Raw genomic sequence first — 22,488 nt, 5'->3', positions numbered from 1 at the left:
GCCCAGGGACATATCTAACAACAAATATCTGTTCACTCTTGTTTTGTCTACTAATTAAGCCTTAGGAGTTGACATAAAATAAATCTTAAACTTTTAATACTTAGTCTTGTTATTTTTATTATTACAATCAAATAGGATATTAAGAGAAGTTGACTGGGTGAACGCACTGTTCTATAAACTACACGCCTGCTATATAGCCTACATGAGCCAGTCACAACTTCATAACTAGCCTTTAATTTTGCTGAATTTCTCCTTATGTGAAATGTGTAATGTTCTATGAAACCTGTTGTTCCACAGGCTGAGATGTGAGGTGACAAACACGAACCACTTGTTCGAACCATTTTAGTCAAAAACTGCGAATAGAATAAAGATGCTGTCGGGATAGAATCATAGTATCCACATAGAAAATAATTCATTCTTAACTTATATTTTAGGATAATGTTAAACTGGCTTTGGTATAATGACAGGTGTCAGTACAGAGTTGAGACATTAGATCAAACAGGGAGAGCGGAGAGAAGGGGGCGTGTCTATCTCAGCTTTATCTCGGCGTGCGCCTCGCGGACCGAGCTATGATTGGTTGGCCCGCTAGGCAAACGGCACGCGACTATGGATGTCGCTATAAAGACCCCTCGCGTGCCTGTTCTTCAACTAAAACTAAAGTGTTGACTGTGAGCAGAGAGCACGGAGCAACAAGTTCATAAAAGAAGAAACAAGGCGTCTTTGTTTCCGCGACAAAGATGGACAGTGTGCTGGACCCTTTCTCCGGACTGGACTCTTTCTCCTCCCCTCCCTATTTCGACGATGACGAGTTTTTCACCGACCAGTCTTCGAGAGACGGACACTTGGACACTGATGACTTTTTGGATGACGACGTGGACTTCCTCACCAGCCACTTCCAAGACTACTACAGCAAAGACAGCGGCTGCAGAGGTGCGACACACGATGTCGACTATGACATCGGCAACCTGTCCTTCTCCTCCTCGTCGTCCACCTTCTCGTACGGCTGCGCAGACAGTACCCCGGACCTTTCGCCACAGATGGGCCATCACGGTGGACCGTTACTGAAGCGTCGGAGGAGGATGAGGAATGAGATGGAGATGCAGCAGTTGAGACAGGCAGCAAACGTCAGAGAGCGCCGGAGGATGCAGTCCATCAATGACGCGTTCGAGGGGCTGCGCTCCCATATCCCGACGCTGCCCTACGAGAAGAGACTCTCCAAAGTGGACACGCTGCGGCTCGCCATCGGCTACATCAACTTCCTGGCCGAGCTCGTGCAATCAGATCTGCCCATCAGAAACTCCAGCAGCGAGACAAACGCGCAACCCAAGAAGGTCATAATCTGCCACAGAGGAACAAGTACGTTTGTTTTTTTATACTTGACACAATATAAAGACCTACTCTAATTTAGAAATGTACATAAAGTGTAAGTTTATGTGCTGGTGTGGCAGCTTTAAAAACGAAACAAATAATAAATAGACTTGATATTAATCTACCTCTTGAATTTTTGTGTCCCCAGGGTCTCCTTCCCCCAGCGACCCAGACTACGGGCTCCCTCCGCTAGCCGGTCACTCCTTGTCCTGGTCGGATGAAAAGCAGCTCCGGGAGCAGAACATCATCCGAACAGCCAAGGTCTGGACACCGGAGGATCCCCGTAAAGTGCACAATAAAGCGGGCCTCACGGATATTGAAAACGAACCTCCTTTCGGCCTGGTGGCATAACCGAGCGACCCGTGAAACGCACACTGTAAATGTGAAAAGGTTTATGTAATGTGCTCTTGAAGGCACATTGTAATGTGAACACTCTGTGAGCTTGTGTCCGATAATATTTTCCATGTTGTACATAGTTTTATCATGTTGATAATCTTATTTTTGTAATTCAAACAACTGGCAATCATGTATTTATTTTTATAAGGCATAATATATGTTTTAAATTAACTGCAATGAAAAAAGTAAATGTTATACTTTTATATGGATGTTGGTATGGATGATTATTTTTTTATTTATGTTCAACCTGCAAATAAAAGCACTGCATAAAAGCAGAATTTTGTATTTTTTAAAGTATATATTTGATCAAATATTCATGACTGTAATAGATGTGCAGTAAGACAATTTAAGAGCACATTTTATTCCCAACGTGCTACTACATCATAATACAAACATAAACAATGGCATGCAGGGGGTTTATTCCAGCTCCAGCGTCTGTTCTGTGTTGATCCTGGGAACAGGCTGTAGTGTGAGTTGTATGTTGTTGTAACGAGACTTTTATAGTAACCTGCTGAAATGGCGACACGGATCAGTTCCAATTCCAGCTCTTGTCCAGATGTACACTATTGTTTTTTTTCTAATTCTTGCTATGTTGTAATATTTTGTGATAAATTTATATGGGAATCATACACCAATATGTCTTACTTGTGCAGGAGCTGACCGCCTTCCCCCTCTTGGCCCAAAGGCAATTGTCTCTTTGTCGTTGTTTCATTTGAAAAAACATTTAACATTAAATTCAGCTTGCGCACTGATATAGTTTATGAAAGCGACATTACCTGGTGATACAAAGATGTATAATCCACATTTGGTCTGCGAATGTAGCCTAAAGAGAGGCCTCAGGATGGAACCTTGAGGTACCTCCCACAAGTACCAGTTGAAATTCTTGCGACCTAAATATGCTACAAGTGTCATTCACTGGCAATTTATCGGATCTGTAATACCAGTTAACTCCACAAGGTGTGGCTTCAAGCCTCTCAATTATTTTGTCATTGAGAGTTTAATAATATGAAATGAAACTAAACCATTTAGTAAAGAACATTGTTACTATCCCTGTAAACAGTTGCATAATCCACGTGCATGAAATGAGCCTAAAGTAGGTCTATATAACTATAGATGGATGAAACTTTCCCATATAAATATTGGTGCCAGCACATGTTGGGAACTCTGGCAGTTAACTTATAATAGCCAACATTGACATGAGTATGCAAATGAGATGCTAATATACCCATAGCAGCTATAAGGTGTAAAGCGTGCACGTGGACACGCAGCGGTGTGGTGGAAGACTGTTGAATGCTGCACTGTGCTGCCAGGTGCTACCCCGACAGATTTTCCCGTGGTAAGCGGCATCCGCGCAACATGTGTCCCCACGGCCTCCTCTGCGGCCGCCCACACTCCTCAAGCGCGTTGCTGCATATATGGACCATGCGGGCACAGAAGCTACAAACACAAGGCTGCGGTTCCTGGCTGTTGGCGTGATGGGGACGCGCTGCAGCGCCTTTTGGAAGTTTGGAGTTTGAAAGCTTAACAGGTGGGCTCGCTCATGTCTTTACTATCACAATCTGAATGCTTCTTGTGTTTAACGTGTATATAACTATAATTCGTTGACTTACATGGTGCCAAATGATTCTGTTTTCAGTGCCTATTTTAAAGATCCAAGTGTTTCCCTCCTCTCTCTCTCTCTCTTCAGCAGACTCTTCAGGTCTTCTGTGTGTTCGTCCGTTTCTCATTGCCAGCGCGACAGGAGCATGTAATCCTATTACAGCCATTAGAAAGTCAAATGTTAGTGAGTCAATGCAACTTCATCTCTTTGGCAGGAGGGCCGATTCCCCCTTTGATTGTGCGTCAGCAGAGCCGGGGGTTAAAACAGTGGTAGCATTGTAGTTTCTCGCACCTTAACGCTTTTGTGCCGTTGAAGCTTTTTAGTGCGCTGGGCGCAAAGCGCCTCTCAACATCCTTTGGTGCGGCCGCAGCCAAGCGGAAGGGGCAGGCTGAAATACTCCCGGCTATCTTGTCACTCCAGCTCCGGCTTGGCAAGGCTTAAAAGGACATGACAATTTCACTGTCTGACAGGTTTTATTTCCCTTAGTGGACATTATGGGCCACGGCAAGCGGTAATTTGGTTGAGAAAGGCTAGTCGCTGACTTTAAAGGCCGCTGATTTTTCACACAGGCGTGCAGCGAGCTTTCATACCTACACTGTGCAGCAGCACAGGGGACTCACGCCACACGGCCGCTGTGGAAAAAGCTACAATCACAGAAATCTGCCGGCAGGTTATTCAAAAGGGAGAGGACTAAAAGCATTTGCTGACAGAGTTCCAAAATAAAAAAAAAGAGTTTTAATCTGAGAAAAACAAGTCTGACAGGGTGACAGGGTATACATTCTTATACATTTTTATATAATAGTGTAATCTGTAAAAATGCGCCTATCCTCCCGCTTTGATGTTAAAAAGGAGGTTAAACGTGCGAACACTGGGACAGACACCCAGAGGGTACAACTTACAAAACAATCATGTCTTTTAAACGTTATTATTTTTTATTCATTTTAGGACGACTGCGTTTCATGTAGTGGGGCTATTTTCATTTTTAAAACTAGCTCGTACGGATGAGCGTCTAAAATTAATTATACTATGCAACATGTAATACACACTAAGAGGACACACTTTTGGATTAAGCGCTAAAATATTTTCCATAAACTCTGTTAACATGTTGTCTTTTAGAAATAACTGAATTTGCTGTTACATGTAATAGACTGTCATCGTAATTACAATTCCCCAGAGTTGTACCTGTAATTTTCATCATAAATTAAATAATACTACCCACGGCCAGTTTCAGTGTGAACACCACTGATTGATCTTTGGCTAATTATAGCAAAGCGGTGCCACAGGCTGCATGGACATGATGTGTTTTTACGCATTTTTACGCATCGCGTGTGTGTCGTTGACATCTGCAGCTAATAAAGGAATCAAGAAGTGGAAGGGAACTCGGGTGTGACATCTATACGGTCTCTGGAGGTGTGAAGCTTTAGTTAAACAGCTCTGACTGACACTTTAAGGAGAAAGAGATTGTATCGCTGTTAATTCAGTCAAATCCGCTTTAGCGCACTGAGGGAGGCGCCTGACAAGAGCCGCAAATCGGCTTGATTTGCAGATTATCTCACCAGGAAAACACGGAACATGGACTCATTATTAATACCTCTGACAATAAACCTTTTTTCTGTCTGGCAATGCAACAGTGTGCCAGCTGTGAGAGAGTGACTGGGTCATACACTCGTCTCCATTGCAGGACGCTCAGATATGCCTTGCAGTATAGTTGATGGCAAAGTGACAAAGTTTGTGTCAGTACTGGTGAGGCAACAGGTGTCTGCTGTGTTGGAACTAACTAAAGGAGGAAGCACGGAAAGGTGTGTGGCAGGAGGGGGGGGGGGGGGTTGCTGGGTTAGTCTTCCTCCCCTCCGCTTTTTGCAGAGGTGACCTTCTCGTTTAAATGACATCTTCATGTCCCGCTGGAAGGGATCTGTCTCCCCCGTGTTCTCCGCGATGCACCTGGTAGTTTAAACTTTGTCTCTTTTCATTTCCTTGCGCCTGGCTCCCTGGACAGCAGCTGCCTAAAAGCAAGCAAAGAGGCCCTTGCGGTGTCTTCGACACGGGTTTGGCACCGTTTTCCACGTCTTTAATGTTCCATCAGCCTTTGTCCGGGATACAATATGGCCACTGTAAAGCATGTCGTTTTCCAATAATAAAGCACATTTTTAAAGATGTGACACCGGGCTGAAAGCGCAACGCAGGTCAGACAGTCCAAACACATCCCTGCGTTTGTTTTGTGCACCCGCTGCCAATTAACATTGAGGTCTGTTCGCCGCGCTTTGATGAGCCAATTAAATTTATGTCTTGTAGTTTTTTTTTTCAAGAGAGAAAAGGAGGTAGATTTGCCGTGTTCTCTTCCTCGGAAAGGCGATTTGCTTGCCGTCACCTGGTGCTTTCTCCGAAAGAGAGCAAACTACCCTGAGTGCCCCCGGAACCATAAGGCTCTCACCATCCTGCACCATTGTTTCTTCTGTTGATCACTCATTACTGGGATGTAACAAATCCTCTATTAACCATGTCTGTGTCATATTTTCATCCGGCAAGATTAAGCAGATGCTACGATTGTAAAATCCAAACTGTAGGGCTACTCAAAGCTGAAAGAGAACCTCCACTCTGTAGCAAGCGAGGCAAAGAAAAAAGCTTTGGGCACATCTTCAGAGGAATAAAACATTTAGGAGCCATAAACAGACTTCAACCTGCTCTATTTCAGCTTTTGTGTTGTTTGTGAATAATTAATGTTAATAGGGACAGGTTTGTATACTTTGAATGCGGGACCACAGGTGCGGAGTGACAGGATGAATAACCGGCCCTGATTTTTGCCAAAGCTCGAGGGCTCTTGTCCAGGGTCTCCAAGCTGATAGAAAATATTGTCATCTCTTTGATTCGCAGCATTACTTTCACTGAGAACAAAGCCTGGTGATGAAAAGCTTATGCTGGAGTGAAATGGGCGATGACGGTGGCCGCTTCAGACTCCTGAAAGAAAAAGAAAAGGGGCGAGTCAATGGCAATGCGCGCTTCTGGTTTTGTGCGCAAGTGCTCCATCTAACTCAAATAAAGGAGCCTTTCCAACTTTTAAAGGACCACTTTTTGCCTTTAATAAAGGCTGGACGGCTGTAGCCATTAAGCATATGGTGCTAAGGCGCTGGTCCTTTGTCCCCATCAAGCCCTTGAGATACTAACTTGTGTTCTTTCTAGGATATTTAACTTTTCAAAAGCTCCGACTTTATGCGCCGGCAACAAGTGGCTCCAGGGCGCACGAACATCTATCCCCTTTGAGAAAAACAGGGTGGCTAATACAGAAAAGTCTGTAGGTAGATTAACAAATTAGACTTTTGTCTTTTGTGTCAGACACTGGCGAACATTTAAAATCACTCCTTATTTTTGACCCCGGACTATGATACATTTGTTGCCATGGTTTGTTCGTTTTGCGCATGAATATGACTGGGAACGCGTGGACAGACTGGGACTCAAGTGAGTGACCATTTATACATATTAAGTGTGTTGGAGTGACAAAGGAAAATTAGTCTAGTTACGAAGGAATTATACCTCTGCAGTTGCCTGTGTTAAAGTATTTCTCTAAGTAATGTGTTAATTGCTACTGTACAAACTGAGCTTGGATTTGACTCAGACAGGACAACTGGGAATGTCCAAAACTAAAGAAAGTGAATAAACCAAAGAGTCAGAAGTTTCTATTTGAATGGCATTTTCCGTTTTATGTGTGCTTACACTTCCTAAGTGTCCATGCGTAAAAGCAAAGACAAGTTTTCAATCTGATTTGATTGCGTAATGGTGCGTCTGATACACACTGGGATTTGGCCGCACTATGCGCCCCCAGTAGTGCGGCACAGGCTCATGATGTGCAGCAATAACGAATAGCAACCCCTTCGTGTCTCAAGAGTAATTGCAAGCCAAGGTCTTGTATGTGTAGCACAGGCGTTCAGCCTTAAGGTGGTACCAATCTTATCGTGGGATTTTAGCCACCATACCGTTATAAATAGGCTAATGTAACACATCCACGGACACGTGCTGCGAGAGAAATACTAATAATAACAATAATAATAACGGAAATATAAAAAAATAACAGAAAGAATATCTCAGACTAGTTCAGCGATGTTTATTTATTTAAGTGAGTTTCATTTTATAAATGTTATGAAAAATATTGCTTCCTTTATTACTATAAACTATAAACAATACAAATAGCGATAGAATTATTCACTATTCAACACTTTTAATTTATTGCTACTATAATTATTAAATAAAATATGAGTTAACTGCAAATTAGGTCAAATACATGGTTGCTCACACCGGAAAGAAAGAAAGAAAGAAAGAGAGAAAGAAAGAAAGAAAGAAAGAAAGAAAGAAAGAAGAAAGAAAGAAAGAAAGAAAGAAAGAAAGAAAGAAAGAAAGAAAGAAAGAAAGAGAGAGAAAGAAAGAAAGAAAGAAAGAAAGAAAGAAAGAAAGAAAGAAAGAAAGAGAGAGAAAAAGAAAGAAAGAAAGAAAGAAAGATGCGTGCATGTGTGTGTGTGTGTGTAACAAAGCCAGCTGGCCGCATCTGGCCTCTAAAACCCCCCTGGTGGACAGAACACGGCGGGCTGACCTCTGCGCCAGAGGACGAGAGATGCGCCTTTGACTGAATTAGCCATAAAGACGTCTTGCTATGATCTTTGTTGCGGCTGAAAGCAGGGTGGATATGAGAGGCATTGTGCACAGCTTTTGCGTGCCCCATCATGAAATATTACAGTCTATTCACGAGGAAGCTCCTTTGAAAAGATATGGAAATGAAGCTGACTGCACTGATTTCATAGGCAGACGATAAATAAACAGATTCAAAATGTGCATATTTCAGAGAAACTTATGGATCTCAGTAGTTTCATTTTGATTTCGATGTTGATGATTTATTGTTTTAGTTGGGAAAAAACTCCGCCTCTGTCCGCACGCGTTGACAAATGATGGATTTTTCCCTCTTCAAAATCAGTGAATAACTCCACAAAAAAGTGATAAATTACTGATATGCTAATTTCAGTCACGGCCGTTTGTACGTGTGCGTCTCCATCCATCTCCTACATTCTGCGTTGCTGATCCCCGTCGTGCGCTAGAGGACACTCAACCCGTTAAGACCGGGTTCCTTTGTTCCCCCGAAACACTGACTTCAGCCTCCAGGGAAGGGAAGTTTTTTCAGTTTTTATACCCCGGACCCCTCCACCCCCCGACTCTTGCTCTGTCAGTTGCCAGGCTTCCGAGGTGTAAAAGCACGCATCATTTTTCACCAGCTCTCCGTTTTGATATCGACAAAAGCTGCTGCTATGGAACAGCCTCTCCGCTTGTTCGCTGGCTTGAACTTCACTGATGTCCGACTGCTCTCTTTTCCTCGCCTGAACGCGACGCAGCGGGGATGGATTTGCAAGACAAATGCAGCTGTGTGTGAGAGAGAAAGTCAAGTGGCATAAAAAGGCCGTTTCAGTCAGCCGATGGGATGGAGAAAGTCAGTATTATACGGACGTCAAATCAATCAAAAACAAAAGCCCGCATGCAGAAAATACTGAGTTTATGGCGCTGACGTGGCAGCACATTCTTATGTCAGACTGAGAAGATGCAGGGTTGCTGGTTCAAATGTTGCAGTCCAATATAAAGCTCACTTTCTTCATTTCATTTCTTCCTAAAATATTGAATTTTGGATTTGCAGTTGCGTATGGGCAAACGAGAGAACTTTTAAAATGTTTTTTTTTGCAACTTTTGGTGCATTTTATTATTATTATTATTATTAATTTTATTATTATTGTTGTTGTTGTTTCGCTGTAAATGATTCGCAGCCATGCGATGATATTTGACGCTAAGAATTCAACTTAATACAACAGTGTATAACACAAAAACATACTCTGTAACACAGAAAACAGGATTCAAGACAATATAAATGAATAAAATGTAATTGTGTGTTTGCAGCAAGATGTTTAATATTTTTTCTTCCATGTTGACCTTTTTGAATAATGGACTCTACAACCTCGTTAATCATCGTGCACATTATACAGACACCTGTAAAACGTGAGTGATGTATTATTATGAGATCTGACAGCTCCTTCCTCCTGTCCCTGCAGCTGAAGCCCTCTGTGGTCTGAACTTTCAGTGGCTGGTGGCCAGTGTTGACTGGGAAAGCTTCCAGCCTCAGAGGGACTGCGATTAACCCAGGAGCGGTCAAACTCGGCAGGAAGCCCTTCCACAACCAGCTACCACTATTTATCCGCTTTCCAATGAAACCAATTACTTTTACAGCAAGCCTCAGTGCCGACAATATATGTGTTGTTCCTGCAGACCAATAGAGTATGGCTGTGAAAGGAAAAGGCAGACGTGAAGAAGGAAACCCTCCTGAGCGGCTTCAACAGGCTGTAAAATATATCTAAAGTCAGTATCCATGGAGACCTAGTGATGTGTGAGACCAGCCTGAGGGACAAAGACTTTTATACATTTCAGGTGTGTTATTATTATAATTAGTGTAGCTTCTATTTATGTGCTTATCACAGCTTTAGAGATCTTTACGTTCCTTGTTGTAACCTCGGAAAAATGAAAATGTAAACCCAGCTTACACCACAGGTGTCTTATATATTCTATAATGAATTCATTCTAAACTTTTTCAGTGTTAGAAAGTTTAGTTTATTTTTATTTTTTTTTAAAAAGGAAGAAAACAGGTTAGTGTAAACCAGCATTGCTGGTTTACACTAACCTAGCTAGTTTTTTGCAGAAGTTGGAAGCTTGTGATGCCACCCAGATATCCATACTAAATATTTGTTAAAATGTATTATTCTATTATCTATTTGTTAAACAGAGAACAACAAAATAGGAAAATATGGATTTGCTTTGTATGTGGTGCTCTCGATCATTTCACCTGCTCAGACCTTAGACCAGTTCCCCATTACACTGCCTAAAGTCACAGAAATCCAAAAGCCTTTTAATCTGAGCCCTTGTTTACAGTGTCTGTGAGAACCTAACTCACTATAACCTAATATATGCAAACAGACAAAACACCATGCAGAAAATTAAGAAATTACTTATTTTCACCAATTTAACAAGATATAAATACTGACAGTGAAGCACATATTCCAAATGGCAACAGAGCGCACAAGAAAGTGATGGAGCGAAGTAAAACATGCTCATTATAAAAGTCTGCCTGTTGCAGTGTTTGGTTTATTTTAATGTTTTTTTATTCCACAGTATTTGCACTGTAAAAAGCAGGAGAAATAAGTTAGAGACAAATGGAGGGGCACCAGGCTTCAGCAGGCATTTTTTTACAGGGGATCATGTTGTGCTCAAAGTTGGAACAGGCAGTATCTGTCTAATAAATGTCATGTAAAAGTGCTGTTATTAGGTTACCAGTTGTACCTAATGCAGTGAGCAGAGGAGAGGGCAGCTGGCTCTGCTAATAAAGCAGTCATATCCCCAATCACTAGGCTAGTTAATTGACACTTGAAGAGAGAACCACTAATTGATTATAGGCTTGTCTTATTCCAACACACCAGGGGGCTTATGGGAAATGGGATGAGGAAAGTTCTGTGTGTGTGTGTGTGTGTGTTCCTTTATGCATTCTCTCACATAAGCAGCTCGCTATACCAAACAAACCAGCTCGGTTAGTAAGGGATCATGATCATAGTTTGAGTTAATAGGCAACAACACTTGTCATCATATTTACAAAGAGCAGGATGTGTGTTTAGTTGTGTACATTTTCTACACGATTCTAAATATTATGGATCAGCCTCAGGACCCTAATGTAAATGAATCAGCACATGATGATCATCTATGTTGTGTCAGAGTGAGGAAGAAACAGGCACATATTCATCACCATCTAGTTAATCTTCTCAGAACTTCATAACAAGAATAAAGCAGTAGTATTATTTCAGCAGTTGTACTCAGTAACACTTTGCTGTATCTGAGGCTCCCTCTGGCCTCGGACTGACTTTAATTACTTTATTTATTTCCAGGTTGCTTAACATTGTTTTTCCACTCCAGTTGAGCTGAAACGATCTAATGCAATGACTGAGTGAAGCAACATTCTGCTGTACACACAGTGTTTGTAAAATTCCTTGTGTTATATCAATAAATCTCTTTTTTCTTTTTATTATCTCCTAAACTTTTTTAAACTGAAAAAATATCTTTTCTATAATTTTTCTGTTTGTTTTAGGATGAAGGTTAATAAATTTTTTTAATTTTTTTATTTGCATTGTAAACAAGCCTCTTAAGAATTCTGTGTGTGCTTCTGACCAGTGTGGAGCCCTGATGCAAACTGTTGACGGGGGATATTGGACTTTTTACAAGTGCTCGCCTGTTTTAAGAACTAAGCCGCACCATCCTCTACTTCAAAGTCTTCTAGCACCACACTGCTACGTTCCACCATAAATTGGTGATTCATTGCATTAAAAAAGAGCCATTGGTTCTACCCCATCCCAAGTGATTTTTTTTGTTACCTATCAAAGTGAATGTCGGGTCCAGCCCATGGGAGGGGCAACATGACATTTCCATGGTGGCTTCTAAACAGGTCAGCCAAGGAAACCATGGAGTCCAAAGCGGTGGGAGGGGGACACTTTCAACCAAAACCGTGTAACTGAATCTAAACCAGTGGTTAAACCCATTCACTTGTGCAGGAATGGGGAAAACCCTAACAATACAATACAATTCATGGGCTAACACAGCCCTAGTGGAATGACCGAGGAGGGGTTTCAAAGCCTCTCGGCCAGCCAGCCAGCCAGCCAGCCAGCCAGTCAGTCAGTCAGTCAGTCAGTCAGACAGAGGCCCTGGTTTCACATAAAGCCCCAGATCTTCACACCTACATCTCTTTCTGTGTTTGTTTTGGGCCGACTGTCATTCTTTCAGAGAGCTTGAGGAGTAAGAAAAATGTAAAAGTGCTTCAGTTGGCAGCAACAGAGAGATGTGATGAAATGAAAGGGGATGGAAAATGGGGAACTGAGAGTCAGTCTGCCCTCGGCCTGACCTGCAGCTTTCAGGGGGCTTGAACACATCAGAAATCCCATTGTGGGAGGTGATTAATTGAGAGTGATAACTTACCATGAACAGAGATTGTTATAGGCTTTAATGTGGTAGGCCTGGCTTTTTAAATGCTGCTTTCACATAGCTTTGTAGTCCAGCATATGGGCCCAGACGTATTCACTGACAAAAGACGAAGAGAAATTTATCACGCTTGTATGTCCTGCTAACAACATGTTCTCTCCCTTTCTATTTAAAGCCTGAGCCTTTTTGGCTTTTTGGCCTAAAGTCCTGATGGGAAACATGCTCTTACAATGGTTGTTTTAGGTAAAACTATAGTTGGATCTAAATTTCAATATTAAATATCCATATATTCAGTCAAATATGCTGTCAATAAAACATTATTCATAATGATTATTTTTCACAAAATTTGATCTAGAACAATGAGTAAAGAAGCAGCACTTAGTTGGTGTATTGACTCCAGTAAGCGACTATTAGTAAATTATATCAAATATTGATGATGCCAATAACCATGAGAAATATAATGGTTCTAGAAATTAAATAAAAAATAGGCTGCGTGTATTAACTGCCTCCAGTGACATGGAGTAAGGACTGAGAAGGACTGAGGACTTGCTGTAGAAGGTAGGCACAGAACATATTAAACCTTTCCCTCAATCTTACCATGTTGTGTATATATAGCGACGTAAGAATGTCATTGTATATATTGTATACCTGTTACTGTGCATAATAATAAGCGCTGGAAAACTCGAATCTTTGAAATAGCATCTGACCCTTTTATTGTATTTTATTCCATTTTAAGTCAACATCCTCTCTGAAATGTGATGCTGAAAAAAGTTCTGTCACTTTTAGACTACTGCAACTCACTATTAACAGGATGTCCACACTACTCCATTAACAGCCTGCAGCTGATCCAGAACGCAGCAGCAAGAGTTCTGACAGGAAGCCGCCAAAGGGATCATATCTCTACTGTTAGCTTCTCTTCACTGGCTCCCAAACATATCCTGCTGAGTGTTCCTAATAGAACACTCAGATCTCAGAGTGCAGGTTTACTTGTAGTTCCTAGGATTCATAAAAGTAGAATGGGAGGATGAGCCTTTAGCTATCAGGCACTATGGAACCAGTTACCAATCTGGGTCAGAGAGGCAGACACCGCCTCCACCTTTAAGACTAGACTTAAATCCTAGTTAGCCTCAAACATAGTGTGTAGGGCTGTAGATATAGATACAGGCACTTGTTGACATGGCCTCAGCCACAGGTATAACAGGTGTCATAGGACCGATAAAATCCTAACTTTAAGCACAGCTATGCTGCTATAGACCTACACTGTTGGGGGGCACAAACATGATCCACTGAGCAGTTCCCTGCCCCCTCAAATCCCCCTCTCACCCTCTTACCTCTATTCTCATTAGTCTGGTTCATACCAGTGATTCATGCCATAAACTGTTTGCTGTCTTCGTAGTTTTGTGCCTCTCTCTCTCTCTCTCTCTCTCTCTCTCTCTCTGCCTCCAGACCTGCATGCTGACCTGCAGTCTGGCCCCTGGTTATTCCAATGCTTATTGCCTACACCAGTCTCTGTTGTTCATCCTAGTTCTAATTACTATTATTTATTAACGATACATACATCAACTATAATACACACGGTAGTTTCATCTTGCTTGGAAACATCAACAACCTGTCATATTTGTGCTCTGTAATGTATGATGCGACTACCCAACAACAAACATGAATAATACGCCCTGAAATATTTGGCATAGCTGTATTGTAAACCACCACCACCACATGACATGTGTTTATTTGGACCACAGTTCAGACCAAAGTCCTGTCAGGGTTTACATGCACTGAGTGACAGAATACCAGGGAAACAAGAGGCAGCAGTGCCAAATCATTCTTGTGTGGTGAAACACAATGTTTGTTCTTGGCTTTTCAGCAGTGTCAGGACCCCAGGGCCTTGTCTGCTGGCCCTTATCTATCCCAGCTCAATTACTGATGTGTCAGGAGTGATCTATGGGCTGACGAGGGCAGAGGAGGGGGAAGGTTGGGACCTGGCTGGAGGTGCCCTGGGACCACATGGTTGGGTCATGGTGGGGGAGTGTGTGACTGTGTGTCTATGGAACAGGCAACTTAAACTGATGGTAAGATGATTTGAGGGAGGGGTTGAGGGTAAAGTAGTGGGCGGCCACCTGTTGGGTCCTGTTTTTCAGGGTGCAAGAGTCTGCAGGTTGGTTGCTTTTCCAAGGGTGAGTGCCCTCTTGCACACTCCCTGTCATCTCTCTTGACTTTTACTTGACTGCAGCACTCAGCACAGAGTGGACCATACACCGAGTCACACAGCTCTGCTCACAGGCAGGACAGACACTGTGATAGATGTTTGGACATATGCTGAGTATTGATAGCTTTTCAGTGTGTGTGGCTGTGGAGGGTGGTGCTCTTTGATGACAACCGACCACTCAAGGGTTACTGCCAAATCAATCAGAGAGTGCTAGCAAGCGCGTCACTTATTAGGGTAATAATACATTAGTACAGTCAGGTTTAATGATTACAATGTTTATTATTACACTTATATTTAATAATTCATCGAACAAGGTTGATGCCATTGCATGGAGTCAGGGGGTAATCTCCTTGTATTTTTTTCCTTTGATCCGCAGCAGGTTCCACAGGACCCCCCCCCCCCCCCCCCCCCAGCTTCCTCTGAGCCCTACTCATCACACAGGATCCTCTTGTTGATGTAATTGAGAATCTTTTTTTTAACAACAAGGATATGCTCAAAATTGATGTGATGAATTGAGTGGCTTCTGTGCAGCTAGATATGACTGTGGTGTAAGCTTCTATATTGATGGACATGAGGGAGGGGGGGAAAGGGGGTGAATTCAAACACCCCCTTATCTGTGTTAGTCATGTAAGCTAAGCTCATTAAGCCTGTAGACAAATTATCACTAAGTCAATATCAGGCCTGTAGATTATTGTGGTTAACTCAGCTGTGCAGGTCAAAGTGAGTCTCAGCTTCTTCATCAGCAGCTTAAGGAGGAAACACAGCCATGATCTTTGCTCTTTCCTCACTCCATCACAACCCCAAAGGAAACACTGCCAGGGGGACACAAAGCAAATATAAACCTCACAGCTTGGACACTTGGACTGGCTTTTGAAATGTCAGCATATTGATTCATCAACTTCAGTTCAATACGACTTTTGTGTCAGTATGCAAAAAAGTGCATATGGTCAAAAAGTCTTGTGTTTCTTGAACTAGGGCAGACAAAATTAGATTTTAGGTCATTAACATGAGGTTAGATGCTATGAACACCTTGCAGCACAGAGAACAGAGACATCTTTCAATGACTCCCATCAAGTGCATGTGTGTACATGGTACCTGCAGCATTATGTCAGGATGTGAGTATAGACATTTTAAATCTGAAGGTTAACTGAAAACAAAGTTACTGTTATTGCTAGTGCCAAAACAGATTCATTCAGTCATTTTTCAGTTACCCCTAGGCTTCTATATTTTCGTCAGTAGGGACACATATTTCTGAAGGTGGATGGGAATCACCCCTGTAGGGTTAAAGTTGCAAGCACTATAACAGGTGAGAGAGAGTTTTGTGTATGTATAGTGTTTGTATGCATGTTCTATATGTTCTGAAAACCATTTATTCCCCTGCACACCTTTTATGTTTTAATGTCAAATGTTTTAGAATTGGGAACAAGTCAAAAATAATAAACTTCTTATCCTACAACAACTATTATATTTGGCAATTATGCCGATATTCTCAATAGAATCAAGAAAATAAAAGACAAAGACATTTAAGTTAACATAAACATAAATTACAGGCTACCAAAACTTGCTAAAGAAACCTTGGGTTCCATGTGTGAGTGTGTGTTTTATGTCAGAGATGTGAATGCATTTGTTTTCCTTATTAAAGTCTCATTGTGGGCCCTGGAACTATGAATATTCAGTGGCTGGTTGAAAATGACATGAGTAGGGCTTAATGGGACCAGCACCTGGTGAACCTTGATACACTTGTATCAAAATGTCATGCAGTGAAAAGGAGACACCAGTTCACATTAAAGCATGTGTGAAAGAGATGAATGAATATTTATGCTTTGTTTTGATGTGTATTTAGGACTATGTGTGTAGAAATGACAGATTAGTTGAGTTTTTTTGGAACCGCCAACACTCAAAATCAGTCACATCACTTACTGTACATGATGTGTTACTGTACAAAATTGTTGTTATATTTCTAGGCTAGCTGAGTAGTTAGACCAAAAAAAATATTTATTGTGGATTTATTCCTCAGTGAACCAACCCCTACTAATAAGTATGTAGGAAACCATTTTGAAGATGCAGGGTATGTATATATATGCATATTGTTAATGCACATACACAAATGAACCATTTCATTGTATATAGTTAGAAAAGTCTGCATTAGCAGGGTCTGTGAATGTTACCAACTTCACCTAGGAGTACCAGGTTCGTGTCCAGCCTGTGCCCTATGGCACTATTTCTTTATTTCAATGAAGTGGTTTATGATGTTTTGACAGTCTCTTCCATCTTGTTTTCCACTTGTGATTGGGTTAGGCATGAAAACTGTTTAGGTAAGGTTTTAACACCTTACCTTAAACAGTGTAAGCTTGTAGGCTGTTACATTACATCAATATTTCAGTCTGGAAAAATCTTCTGCAGACACAAAACACAATTCCAATTCAAATCCATTAGTTTAAAATTGTATTGTCATGAAAAAAGAACAATTTATGTCATTTCACATTATGGGATACAATTGGGCTGCAATTTGTGGAGTGCAGTACAAAGTGCATACCTCTTTACAGCCTTGTCTTTCTATTCTCTCTCGTCCTGTAGCACCATATTCATTTCGGTGTTTCCACCTTTCTGTTCTATAAATAATAGTTCTAAAGTAAAGTATAAACTACAGATATAAGTTATATATATAAGTTATTTTCAGGCAAAGACAAAGAACTTAACTTCTACACGGAGTCACATTTTTCTCAGTTTGAGCCGTACAAGTGACAATGAGCAAAGCAGATCTCGAGGGCTAATGATCTGTGTATTTAACTACAAATCAAAACAGCTAATGTGACCAAGTAAAGACATCATTCAGTCTTCGTCCTGATTAGGAAGGTGGTGTTTTGTATGTTTCTTCAAATTCATTGTGTGTTTTCTACCATTCTCAGGCTCCACCCAGTGAATGGCAGTATTTGTGTTTTTAGTGCTTGCTGTGCCTTTAACTCCAGCCACTACAAAGAGCCTGGGTTGACCTGGCTAATGCTGTCCTTTCTCATGGCCCACGGTCCAGCATTGTGAATGGTCTTCATGGCCTTTCTTCAGGACCTTAAGTCCAGTATTGTGAGTGAGGAATGGTGGCTGATTTAAAGCTTGTGGTCAGAGAAGCAGGTGAAGGTCATGGCAGCAGAGGTCAAACCCCGGAACATCTGATTTATTCAGCTTCAATATGCCTGCAGTCATGTAGATAGAGCAGTAATGACCATTAGAGCTCCGGCAGCTTGCCGGGGCAGCCAGCACACTGTCACACTGACATGATAGAGCTTTCAGAGGCAAAGGCAGCCATACTGTTTTGTGTTCTGAAAACAAAGTTATTGTTGTTAAACTACATGTGAACATTTCAGACCTCATACTGACAACCCGTGACAAACTGACAACTGCCATGTTGCATCGTTGAAATATACTAAACTAACACAATTGACACAGGTCTAAGGCATACTGACATACCTGCTAACATAACTCTTTACATCCTGGTGTTTACAAGAAGGAAAGGATCACTTCAACTTCACTTTTCAGGCTTAACTCTATGACACAGAGATTATTGTTAGGGAGGGTTAATGTTGTTAATTGCAGGTATAAAGGCACAGTGAATGGACCAAAATTCCCTTAGCCGTTTATTCAACCTATTGACACATCATTCAACCCTGGAAAAAGCAAGTTATACTTTTCTTTAATAGACTTTTGAATTTTGAAAGTTTACATACAACAAACTGGTCAATCCTTGATGGCTGACTGACAGGATGCTATTTTGGTGTAAATGTTTTTGAAGGTGTATGGTATGGGTGGATAGCAGGCATACCCAGCATTACTTCATGTGTTTGCTGGTGGTGTGGCATGAGTGTGGCAAAGCAAAGCATACAGCACAAAAACAGCTAAAGAGCGAAATCAGCATATTTGAAGGGAAAAAATAAAAAAAAAGAAAATGGAATAAAACTAAAAAAAAAGAGAAGGAAAAAAGGCGATTATATATATTTGTATTCAATTAGATGTTTAGATGCAAGACGATGAGTTATAATTTGGAAGTGAGGGATGAGTGCTAGAAATCCGTCAGTATTTGCTTTGTAGACTACCTTGTAATCAAACATACAGGCAACAATGGGAATGATCCCAGCAAAGGGCCGTGGTGTGGGAGAGACTCCCATCACCTTATTGTGACATTATCAACTGGAGTGAAAGCATGTGTTAAAAAGCCTTTGAGTGCCACTGGGGTGTTGACTGTGTGTGTGTGTGTGTGTGTGGGGGGGGGGGGGGGGGGTAATTGTGACTCCATTTATGTATGCATGCATGGAAGTGTGCTTGTGTGTGTGTGTAAGTGAGTGAATGAATAGCAGCCTGGGCTGTCACATTAGCCATGGTTTGGACTGTTAGTGGGCGTTTTTCTGTCGCTGTGTGTTTGGTCTGTCATGGTGGAACTCATGGATCTTTCTTTTTGAAAGTTCAGAAAAGAAAAAAAAACTGGAGGAAGAAAGACTGACAGACCTCCTACTTTTTTCTAGTCTCTGATGTGCTTTGTGCATTTAGACAACACAGTAAATGCGTAGGTGTGTGCTGTTGACAATAAACTGTAAACAGAATAAGCAACCTGCTTTAGTTACAAACACATTTAAATCATGATACCATCACAGCCTCTGAACCAGTTTTTCTGTACTCTAGGATGCCTGCAGTTCAGTTTTTTTTTCAAAATCTTGTAAGTCAGCATGTAGAATAAACGTCATTTGACCTGATATTTGGTGTATTTTTCACAGAACTGTATGGCATGTGATGCATTTATGGACCTTTAGAAAGTTCTGCATGCTTTTGGCTACAATTTCTTTATACAAAAGCAAAATGTAATTTTGGTATTTGAATTTTTTTTTTACATGTAAACAGAATGACACCGGGCCTACAGCCATTCTGGCCATCCATTTCTCAGATGTGTAGTTGTCAGATAAATGTGCAGCTTTTTAGTGGGGATGTGTTGGTTTATTCTTTCCTTGCTTTTTACTGTGGTTGATTTGCTTGATGTGGACATGCTTCTGCATGAAAACCGCATAGCAGTCTTAGCTGCTACATTAGCTACATTAGGTCTGCTACGGCTAAAAGAACTGCAATCACTGTGGCTGTTTATATGGATTAATGATTAGTTTGTGTTGACCTATGGTGCTTGCTGGCTCTGGTTGCTTGTTTTGAATGTATTATCCTCTAGTCTATTATCTTGTCAGCGAACCACAGTGTATTACAGTCATGGTCTTTCACTGTCTTTGCCATTTTCCACACACTACAAAGACTCACTTAAAGGTCCCACTTGACCAGTAGATCTCAACTGCGGAGCAGTCACATCCCCCTCCACATTGTGCGAAGCCTTCATTTTGATACAAAGGACATGTTTCACAGGTCAGCCAAACAGAAGAGCTTTTGAAGGTGCACTTTTGAACTGGTCGATGTTGATTGCATTCTGTTCAGTGTTTTAGTAAATCTGCTTCACTTGATCTTTAAAGGTCACTTTAAGTGAAGTGCTTATTTACTGATATATCTATGTTCACCTTTATCCTCCTGTGTTCCAGACAGAATTACATTTTTTTGGGGCCTGGTTTGTTTGTCTTTTTTGAAAAAATAAATCTTTCTTTCAGGTAAATGCTATAACTGCAGAGCTAGGATATCTATAGGATATTAGACATGTCAGTCTAGGATTAGACAGAGAAACGTGCCGAGTCCACTGTTAACATTTCACCTATGACCCTGGTGGATAGTTTGTCTGTCCCTTAAATGCTTGATCAACAACACCTCACAGACCCTGATCACAGCATTAGTGCTATCAGACAAAGGTAAAAGAGACAGGGACCCTACACACATACAGCTCCCGCCACTATTGATTTTTTAGTTAATATACAACTGTAGGCTCAGCACAGAGTCAACAATGAAGTGCATTCATTGGGGTGTCCAACAACACACATTAAAACAGCAGGAATGTAGATTACATTTTATGGAGTACATGGCATCAGCACTGGCAATGCCATTATATTTATTTTGCTTTAACTGAAAATTATGTCACAATCTGAATAATTTCTTAAGATATATATATATAGATATATATATATATGTGTGTGTGTGTGTGTGTGTGTGTGTGTGTACAATTTTCTGTTTTATTTCTGTAGGATAAAATTAGTTTGAAATCAGCCTCAGATAAGATAGCACTTAGCACCTACTTTGACAGAATGCTGCCATTTCCTGTTTTTGCTTCAGTCATTCTAATTGTGTGATGATAAAAGCATTCATCTCTGCTCTCTGCTTCCTTCAAAGCCTTGTTCTGAGGCCCTGCAGAGACTGACCACTTCTTGTTACCTACAACAGCCTATATTGTCCTCCAGAGGATGATTAGTGGCTACGGAGATCTTCAAGGATGTGCATGTTTACTCCTTACATTCTTAGGAAAGAGCCACTTAAGCCAACTCAAAAAGCAGGTTTCTATTTGAACTCAGGCGAAGGAAAGCATGGCAGTGATTATTGAACAGGTCTCTAAGAGTCATTGTTCGAAAGGTAATATAGTGGCTAGCTTGAAGATGTTGCACACATGTTTTTGCACACAGGGGTTGAGAGGCCCATCATTAAGGCTGGACACAAAGGTCCAACACAATAAGGTGTGAAAACATGGTAGGGATTAGCCTAGAGCTTAAAGACTGCACCTGCTCAGCTCTCTGCACCTAACGGAACAGGAATCTTATGTATCTGCTGTTTGCTTTGTCATAAAACTAAAACTTACTGCCATGAACATGTAAGGTGGACAGCTGCTTTTGTATAAGAATTTGTTACAGGAAAAATTTGAGTTTATGTGACTCTCCAGTCAGGTTTGATGGTAATTGTTGTTGACTAAAGCAATAGTCCTGCATGTGCTCTGCTCACTTCTGTCTTTACCACTACTCTACAGCACCCACATCACTGAACAGAAAAAGAAGAGGGCAGGCACAGCACAGACTGGTCGTTTTTCTGACCCCAAGCTCCACCAGGGACAGGTCCTCCTTCTTTATCTGAGTGTTCTTGCCATCTTTTTTCAAGTAAAGCTACATATGGATATAGAGGTGATAATCCTCATTCCAGCCATGCCACACTCAGCTGCAAACCCTTCAAGTGATTGCTGTAGAGCCCACCATGATGGTGCCAGAAGGTCGACATCATAGAAATCAGAGAAATGACTTCCTGGTAACTATGCCCGACACCCTTCTTAACACCTCCTGTCCATGAAAATCACAACATGCAACTCTGGCAGCCCTGCCAGGCCTCCTTGAATATCTGCAAGAAAGTACAAAGTTGTAAACTGTGGAAAGACCTGGACAGAACCCATAGTTCCTCCAGAATCTGAAATTCAACTTTCACTATAAACTGACTTTCTAGAACTCTGGCATATTGTTGTCTATTGTCTATTGGCATATTGGTAACTCCAATCCACGTTTTTAAAAAATTGTGGACCTGAGACAGTGTACCTACAGTCAAAGGAATGTGGTATATCCACGACAGGCATGACAGCCCAGCATGATTCAGCCTTCAGCGATTCTAGGGGAATTTGTGATCTGAGTCTGGAAGATGAACTCAGATCCCCTTGCAGCATGGGAGGTGCCTCCCCTTCCCCTCCTCAGCCACTGTATCTTTTTCTTTGTGAAGGACTAGTACAGAAGGGCCATAAAATCCAGCTCTCGGTTTGATTAGGCAGCCCATTCCCCTCAGTGCTTTCACCCAGTGTTCTCTGTTATTTTGCCCACATAGACAATGAAGTCCCTTATCCTGATGACAAAAGTAAGTCGTTGGAGACAACAGCATTTAGGTGAGAGTTAATGAGTATCCCTACACCCACCCAGCACCTCTTGAAAAAGGACTCTCTCCTATCAAAGAGCTT

General features: G+C 41.4%; 1 protein-coding gene and 1 long non-coding RNA gene across 2 annotated transcripts; both read left to right on the top strand.

The window, feature by feature from the left end:
* Positions 1-666: 666 nt before the first annotated feature.
* ptf1a (pancreas associated transcription factor 1a) lies at positions 667-1,793 on the top strand. Its single transcript, XM_028428104.1, has 2 exons — positions 667-1,356; positions 1,517-1,793. The coding sequence occupies exons 1-2, from the start codon at positions 738-740 to the stop codon at positions 1,717-1,719; spliced, it is 822 nt and encodes a 273-aa protein (XP_028283905.1). The 5' UTR covers positions 667-737; the 3' UTR covers positions 1,720-1,793.
* Positions 1,794-3,069: 1,276 nt separating this feature from the next.
* LOC114450165 (uncharacterized) lies at positions 3,070-9,923 on the top strand. Its single transcript, XR_003672041.1, has 2 exons — positions 3,070-3,292; positions 9,439-9,923. It is a non-coding gene; the product is annotated as an uncharacterized LOC114450165 (long non-coding RNA).
* The last annotated feature ends 12,565 nt before the right edge of the window (positions 9,924-22,488 follow it).

The sequence above is a fragment of the Parambassis ranga genome, chromosome 17 (assembly GCF_900634625.1).
Source record: "Parambassis ranga chromosome 17, fParRan2.1, whole genome shotgun sequence".
Taxonomy (NCBI): Eukaryota; Metazoa; Chordata; class Actinopteri; family Ambassidae; genus Parambassis; species Parambassis ranga.
This window is presented reverse-complemented; position numbering and strand designations above follow the sequence as displayed.